This window comes from Scyliorhinus torazame, chromosome 5 (genome assembly GCF_047496885.1).
Source record: "Scyliorhinus torazame isolate Kashiwa2021f chromosome 5, sScyTor2.1, whole genome shotgun sequence".
Taxonomy (NCBI): Eukaryota; Metazoa; Chordata; class Chondrichthyes; order Carcharhiniformes; family Scyliorhinidae; genus Scyliorhinus; species Scyliorhinus torazame.
Window position 1 is genome coordinate 177,208,855 of NC_092711.1, and position 8,284 is coordinate 177,217,138.

At 47.9% G+C, this 8,284-nt stretch overlaps 1 protein-coding gene across 1 annotated transcript; it reads right to left on the minus strand.

Annotated features, from left to right (window-relative positions):
• Positions 1-2,442: 2,442 nt before the first annotated feature.
• Positions 2,443-7,781, minus strand: LOC140420763 (uncharacterized). The gene is made up of 2 exons (XM_072504744.1): positions 7,658-7,781; positions 2,443-3,896 (listed from the first exon to the last, which is right to left on the minus strand). Exon 2 carries the CDS (start codon positions 3,561-3,563, stop codon positions 2,682-2,684), a length of 882 nt encoding a protein of 293 aa, XP_072360845.1. The 5' UTR covers positions 3,564-3,896; positions 7,658-7,781; the 3' UTR covers positions 2,443-2,681.
• Between the last annotated feature and the right edge of the window lie 503 nt (positions 7,782-8,284).

Here is an 8,284-nt window from a genome sequence, read left to right on the forward strand (position 1 = left end):
CACATGTCCCAAAAGACGTGCTCGTCAGTTGAATTGGACATTCTGAATTCTCCCTCCGTTACCTGAACAGGTGCCGGAGTGTGGCGACTAGCGGATTTTCACAGTAACTTCATTGCCGTGTTAATGTAAGCCTACTTGTGACAATAATAAAGATGATTATAATAAAGAATATTATTACGATCTCCCAAGATTTATTTTCTAAGGAGCCTCTGTGGAGTTGAGGTTTCAATCAGATCAGCCGGGAACTTATTGAATGGTGGAGCAGGTTTGAGGGGCCGAGTGGCCTACTCCTGCTCCTAATTCATATGTTATCACTTCCTTTATAATAGATTGTAGCATTTTCCCTCCTACTGATGTCAGGCTAATGGGTCTGTGGTTCCCCATTTTCTCTCTCTCCTTAAATTACATTTACCACCTTCCAATCTGCAGGAACCATGCCAGAATCTATAGAATGTTGAAAGGTGACAACCAATGTATCCACTACAGCCGCCTCTGTCAACACTCTGGGATGGAGAGAAGCTTTTGGGGATTTATTAACTTTCAATCCCATTATGGGCAGCAGGGTAGCATTGTGGATAGCACAATTGCTTCACAGCTCCAGGGTCCCAGGTTCGATTCCGGCTTGGGTACACTGTCTGTGCGGAGTCTGCACATCCTCCCAGTGTGTGCGTGGGTTTCCTCCGGGTGCTCCGGTTTCCTCCCACAGTCCAAAGATGTGCGGGTGAGGTGGATTGGCCATGATAAATTGCCCTTCGTGTCCAAAATTGCCCTTAGTGTTGGGTGGGGTTACTGGGTTATGGGGATAGGATGGAGGTGTTGACCTTGGGTAGTGTGCTCTTTCCAAGAGCCGGTGCAGACTCGATGGGCCGAATGGCCTCCTTCTGCACTGTAAATTCTAAGATAATCTATGATTTTCTCCAGTCCTGCTTTTTCACTAATACTCATCTCTTTCAGTTCCTCGTGTTCACTAGTCCCTTGGTTCTCTTGTGTTTTTGGGACAATTTCTGTATCTTCCTCTGTGAAGACAGACACACATTGTTTAGTTTCTCTGCCATTTCCTTATTCCCCACTTTAAACTCTCCTTCGGTGCCTGGAATAGACCCACATTGGTCTTTGTTAATCTTTTCCTTTTCCGATAGGAACTTTTCCAGTTCTCCCCAGTTTGCTCTCATATTCTATTTTCTCTTTATCTGATTCTTGGTCCTCCTTTGCTGAATTCTAAAACAAGTTCCCAATCCTCAGGCTCACTACTATATTGTCTCCTCCATTGAGCTAATGGAATCTTTAACTTTTCTTGTTCGCCACGATAGCTTCACTTTTGCTTCTGAAAGGAATCTATATTTTATGGAAATAAAATGCGAGTGGTTGCCTGTCTATTGTCTATCGTCATACAAAGAACAAAGGACAGTACAGCTCAGGAACAGGCCCTTTGGCCCACCAAGCCTGCTCGGATCATGATGTTTGTTTAAACTAAAACCTTCTGTGCTTCCAGGGTCTGTATCCATCTATTCCCATCCGATTCATGTATTCGTCAAGATGCCTCTTAAATGTCACTGTCGTATCTGCTTCCACCACCTCCTCCGGCAGCGAGTTCCAGGCACTCACCACCCTCTGTGTAAAAAATGTCCCTCGCACATCTCCGCTAAACTTTGCCCCTCGCACCTTAAATCTATGTCACCTGGTAATTGACTTTTCCAACCTGGGAAAAAGCTTCTGACTATCCACTCTGTCCGTGCCACTCATAATTTTGTAAACTTTTATCAGGTCGTCCCTCAACTCCGTCGCTCGAGTGAAAACAATCCGAGTTTATCCAACCTCTCCTCATAGCTAATACCCTCCAGGCCAGACAACATCCTGGTAAACCTCCTCTGTACTCTCTCCAAAGCCTCCACATCCTTTAGGTAATGTGGTGACCAGAATTGTCGGCAATATTCCACGTGTGGCCTAACTAAGGTTCTGTACAGCTGCAGCATGACTTGCCAATTTTTATGCCCCAACCAATGAAGACAAGCATGCCGTCTGCCTTCTTAGCTCCTTATCCACCTGCGTTGCCACTTTCAGTGATATGTTTCTTGTAATTTCCCAATCTACCACAGACAACTTGCCCCTCATACCATGACAGTTTCCTTCTGCGAGAAACACCCAGATAAATTAGACAAAAGAACCCTGTAACCACCATAGCCCATCTTCATGGCAACGTGGCTGCTTTGGGAACTAAATATCTTCCAACGTGCAAACACCTTTTCATTCTGTGCTCCTCGTCAAACTTGGAACCAGGTAATCGCAACGAGGCTCAAAAATGGTCAGCCCACCGGAGGCAGAGGTGTTAGACCGGCCAGTCCAGCAGAAAGAAACCCTCCAATCATCACCATTCACCATATGTCAGAATGAACAAAATGCAGTCCTGGATGTCAGTGAGAACAGAAACAATAACAACGGAGCCAACATCTGTAATTTATTGTGAACTTGTTGGAGTCACAACAGGTGTGATGAATCACAAACCCCCTCCCCACATTGAGAGCAGATGAATGGCCTCTCCCCAGAATTAACTCGCTAGTGTCTCCGTAGTTGGGACGGATCATTGAATGTCTCCCCTGCTCAGAGCAGGTGAATGGCCTCTTCCAGGTGTGAACTCGCTAGTGTTCCTGCAGGGTGTATGGATATCTGAATCCCTTCTCTCACTAAGAGCAGGTTAACGCCTTCTCTCCTGTGTGAACTCGCTGGTGTCTCTGCAGGTGGCATAACTGAGTGAATCCCTTTTCACACTGAGAGCAGGTGAACGGCCTCTCCTCAGTGTGAACACGCTGATGTCTCCGCAGGTCCGATGATTGAGTGAATCCCTTCTCACACTGAGAGCAGGTGAACGGCCTCTCCTCAGTGTGAATTTGCTGATGTCTCCGCAGGTCGGATGATTGAGTGAATCCCTTTTCACACTGAGAGCAGGTGAACGGCCTCTCCCCAGTGTGAACTCGCTTGTGTGCCAGCAGGCTCGATGAAGTAGTGAATCCCTTATCACACTGAGAGCAGGTGAACGGCCTCTCCCCAGTGTGAACTCGCTGGTGTGCCAGCAGGCTGGATAACCGAGTAAATCCCTTTTCACATTGAGAGCAGGTGAACGGCCTCTCCTCAGTGTGAACTCGCTGATGTCTCCGCAGGCCCGATGATTGAGTGAATCCCTTCTCACACTGAGAGCAGATGAACGGCCTCTCCCCAGTGTGAACTCGCTGGTGAATCTGCAGGCTCGATGAAGTAGCGAATCCCTTCTCACACTGAGAGCAGGTGAACGGCCTCTCCCCAGTGTGAACTCGCTGATGTATCCGCAGGGTGGATGAATCACCGAATCCCTTCTGACATTGAGAGCAGGTGAATGGCCTCTCCCCAGTGTGAACTCGCTGGTGTTTCTGCAGGGCGAATAACCGAATGAATCCCTTCTCACACACAGAGCAGGTGAACGGCCTCTCCCCAGTGTGACTGCGCCGATGAGCTTCCAGCTGAGATGGGGCCCTGAATCCCTTCCCACAATCGACACATTTCCAAGGTTTCTCCAGGTTTTGGGTCTCCATGTCTCTCTCCAGGTTTGTCAATCAGTTGAAGCCTCGTCCACACACAGAACATGTGTAACGTCTCTCCCGCTGTGAATGGTGTGATGTTTTTTCAGGCTGCGTAACTGGTTAAAGCTCTTTCCACAGCCAGTGCTCTGGAACACTCTCACTCGGGTGCGTGTGTCTCGGGGCTTTTCCAGTCACACTGATGTTTTGAAGCCGACAGAAAAGACAAACATTTCTCCTTCTCGATTCAAAGTCCGGTGATATTCAGTTCCAAGGAATTGAGAGACTCAGTCAGATTGAGACGTGACGTTTGAGATTTCGATCTGTAATTCCTCCTCTTCTAATATCCTGTAAAAACAATTTATAAAAGTTACTTTTCTTCCCCTCATTTTGGAGAACGTATCCTGAAGGTAACGACAGTCTGGCCGTGGGGTTAATCCTCCGGGTCCTCAGTCTTATTGAGGAATGTCCCCTTGGGTCTATCGTGGTGGTGATTCTTTTGTATTTTTGTTATTATGGGAGGGTTTATGTGTTGTTGACTTTATCCTACTCTGGTACAGACGGGGCTTTTATCTGTGAAAGGAGCAGTTTGAGGAAACTTTGGTAAAGAGAGTTGGAGGAGGGGGTAATGGCGCACGCCCGATTGTGGTGTGAAAATCTGTTCCTGTCTCTCTGTCGCCTAACTAATGGCGGCAGTTAATCTTCAAATTTTCTCAGGGAATATACGGGGCATCCATCACCCTATCAGAAGGAAAAAGATCCTCTCCTTTCTTAAGGAGAAAGTCAATATAGTTTTATTACTGGAAACACATTTGGATTATGAGTAACACTTTAAATTGAGGCGGGATTGGATCGGGCAGTTTTTAATCACCTCTTTTTCATTGAGTCGCAGACTTGTGGCAAACCTTATTATACACTATCCAAGCAGTCAGGGTAACTCTGCCGATTACAATGTGCATGTTCAATTTCCTTTGTGCCGGTCCTCCCATCTCCCGTCCCTCCCCTGCAACCCCTTCACTCATCGTTTCTGGGTCCTTTCCTGGGCCCTTCACTGTACAATGGGAGTTATCTGTTTTTTACAAGTGGACGGTGCCCTCCCTTCCCCCCCATTGATGGGACTCCCCCCTTCCACCCCGCGCACTCACTGTCCTGTTTTAAACCTTCCCTTGGGGCTTCCTCTTCTTGTGTTTTTGTTCTCGGCTCTCTGGTCTCTGTGTCAGTTGGTTTCTGGCCTCTCCCTCCTTTTCCCAGTAGCCTCACACCCCCCACATCCTTTTCCTGCCTGCTCCCTGTGATCCCGTTGGCCCCCGTATGCCCATCTCCCTCCCCAGTGTTCATTCGCCGCTGGCTTCAAACAGGTCCTGGAACAAATTGGTGAATGGCCTCCACATTTTATGGGAACCATCCTCTGACCCTCTGACAGTGAACTTGATCTTCTCCAGGTGGAGAAATTCCGATAGGTCTGCCAGCCAGTCTGCAGCTGTGGGTGGTGCTGCTGATCGCCAGCCGAGCAGGATTCTCCAGCGGCCGATTAGAGAACCAAAGGCAACGGTGTCCGCCCTCTTCCCCATGAATAGTTCTGGCTGGTCCGATACCCCGAAAACTGCCATTTGTGGGCACGGCTCCACCCTCATAACCATGGACATTGCCTCTAAATAGGCTGTGCAGAATTCAACAAGTCTGGGGCATACCCAGAGCATACTCAGGGCATGGTTTGCCGGGCCCCGCTGGCACCATTCACATTTGTCCTCCATCTCCAGGAAGAACCTGCTCATTCGGGTTCTTGTCAGGTGTGCTCTGTGCACAACATTCAGCTGCATGAAGCTTAGCCTTGCGTAGGAGAAGGTGGAGTTGTCCCGTTCAGTGCATCGCTCCAGAGTCCCCACCCTATTTCCGTCCCTCGCTCTTCCTCCCATTTTTGCTGGGTTTCGTCAAGGAAGGAGCGCATCCTTATTAAGAGTTGGCCGTACAGGTCCACAGTTTCCCTTCTCCAGACTGCGCCCAGTAACTCCTCTTGCATTGTGCTGCTCAGGGTTCCTGGGTATGCTGGTGTCTCCTTGCGGAGAACGTTTTTGACCTGGAGCTCATCCCTGTTTGGTAGGTCCAGTCTCTCCATCAGCTCCTCCAAGATCGCTAGTCTATTTCCCGTGTAAAAGTCCCTAACCATCAGTGTTCCCCCGTTCCCCAGGTGTTGAGAATGGCTGGTGCAAACCTACGGTTGCCGCAGATGGGGGCCATAAAGGACACATTGGTCATACTGAAATGCTGCCACATCTGGTTCCAGGTACTCAGGGTAGCTACCACCACTGGACTGGTGCTGGCGGGGATGGGAGTGTTGCCGTGGCGAGGGCCCGGAGGGTCATTCCTGTTCATGAGGACTCGTCCATCATTAACCATTCCATGTCTGGGTCCTTTACCCATCTCCTCACTCATTCGGCCGTGGCTGCCCAGTGATAGTATTGCAAGTTCGGGAGGGCCAGGCCTCCCATGTTTCTTCTCCATTGTAGTACTGTTTTAGGGATTTTGAATTCTTGCCCCTCCGCACAAACAATGTTAGGTTAGGTGGGTTGACCATGATCAATGCACCGGATTATGGGAATAGGATGGGGAGTCTGCCTCTGTGAGTGCTTTTTCTGAGGGTCAGTGCAGAGTTGAAGAAGCGAATGGCCTCCTTCTGCACTGTAGAGATTCTATGTCATCTATGTTATTTTAATTCGACTATGCAGTTAGTCTGTTTTGTAATATTTTGGGGTATGCGCCCTGCATTGTTATTCTTCTGTTTTTATATAATCTTACCCTTTTTCCCCGCTCACTATGTTAACCTGTGAACTGATCTGGCATTTCATCTAGAGGCTCTGGTCGCTCAAATATCCTGCTCTGAATTAATTCTGCAATGTGTTGCTTGTATTTATGCGGCAGTATCAGTTGTTCTACACTGTACCCATTTTCCATCAATATTTCTGTTATTCGGTTGCATTCATTATTTAAAAAATGGTAAAAAACATAACAAAAGAAATATTAAAAATCTGTCCAACTCATCCTTGAATATATTCAGTGACCCACAGACTCCACTGATCCCTATGGAAGAGAATTCCATAGACTAATAGCCTTTTGAGGGAAGAGATGACTGGAAATATATAAATAGCGACAGTACAATATTACACAACCAGAAATAATAGTAAATGTACTTTATTACCGACCATAAATAATATCTAATTTAAAAATACTAGACATATCTCTGGCCGATGTTAATTTACTGTTCCATTAAATGTCAGCCACCTCCTGGAGAAACCAGCCCTTTAATTGTGATAAAAGGAAATTACTTCAGGTGCTGGAATCTGAAACGAAAGAGAAAATGCTGGAAAACCTCAGCAGGTCTGGCAGCATCTGTAGGGAGAGAAAAGAGCTCACGTTTAGAGTCCGATGACTCTTTGTCAAAGTTTTGTCAAAGAGTCATCGGACTCGAAACAACAGCTTTTTTCTCTCCCTACAGATGCTGCCAGACCTGCTGAGATTTTCCAGTATTTTCTCTTCCTTTAATTGTGAACATCAGGAAAGAGACCATCCTTTTATTTTTTAATTTTTTTTAATGCATTTGATTCAGATTTGTATCAAAGTAGGTTACAGCAAATAAACACCGTCCCCCCCCCCCCCCCCCCCGGAAACATTCTTGACAACAATCAACTATACGGTCTGTACAGATTTTTCTCCTTTTTCACCCTCACCCCCCCACCCACCCCTGCGACGAACAGCTCCTCAAACACAGTCACAAACATCCCCCACCTTTTCTCAAACCCCCCTGCTGCAACCTTAACTCATACTTTCTCTTCTCTAACCGCAGGAAGTCGTGCAGGTCACCCAACCGCGCTGCTACCCCCGGTGGCGACAGACCATCCTTTTAGCCAGACAAATAAGTGTGTCAAGCTGAGGAAGCAAAGGATGTCAATGTCTTCAAGGGAGGGGGGGAAAGAGAGACCTGGGCCAAGCTTTCCAGACACTGCACCCTCCTTGGATTCACTTCCTTTCCCTTCAGTTGCTGCAAGTGACCAATTGAAGGTGAGAATGAGAAAAGAAATGGAAAGGGGGAGAAAAGAAAGTGTTTTACTCACAGATGTTGGAGACAGGAGTTTGTTTCCTTCACTTCCGCTGTGACATCACAATGAGGCACTGCCCGAATCAGCCAATAGGAATTACTCTATTCCGCGCTGTCGTCACCGGGTTCCAGTGCGCAGGCCCGGCGCTCCCCGCCCCCACCCCCACCCGTTGTTTCGCCCGCCGCCCCCTGAACAAGGGAGAAAAAAAACCAACAACAGAACCTCCTCGAGACAAGGTTTCCAGGCAACCAGCTGACGACCAGAGCGAGAAGCCAATCGGTGATCTCCCCTGCGCATGTCCAAGGGAGAGAGGCGGCTGCGCATGTGCAAATTGTAGCCCGCCTCCTGACCTTTTACCTGAGGTATCGACCAATGGCACGAGTTGGAAGACCAGAAGGACTCTGGTCCTCCAGCTAATCAGCGCGGGCTTTGTGTGACTGCTCGATTGAACTTCACAAGGACGCAAACTTTCTCCCGTCTCCAACATTTGTGAGTAAAACACTTTCTTTTCTCCCCCTTTCCATTTCTTTTCTCATTCTCACCTTCAATTGGTGACTTGCAGCCTCCAGTCTATCCGAATCACCGAGTAACCCTACCCAACATTTTTGAATACTAAGGGGCAATGTAGCATGGCCAATCCAC

Coding starts and splice junctions, on each gene's coding strand:
- LOC140420763 (XM_072504744.1), bottom strand. CDS start 3,563: ATGGAGACCCAAAACCTGGAGAAACCTTGGAAATGTGTCGATTGTGGG.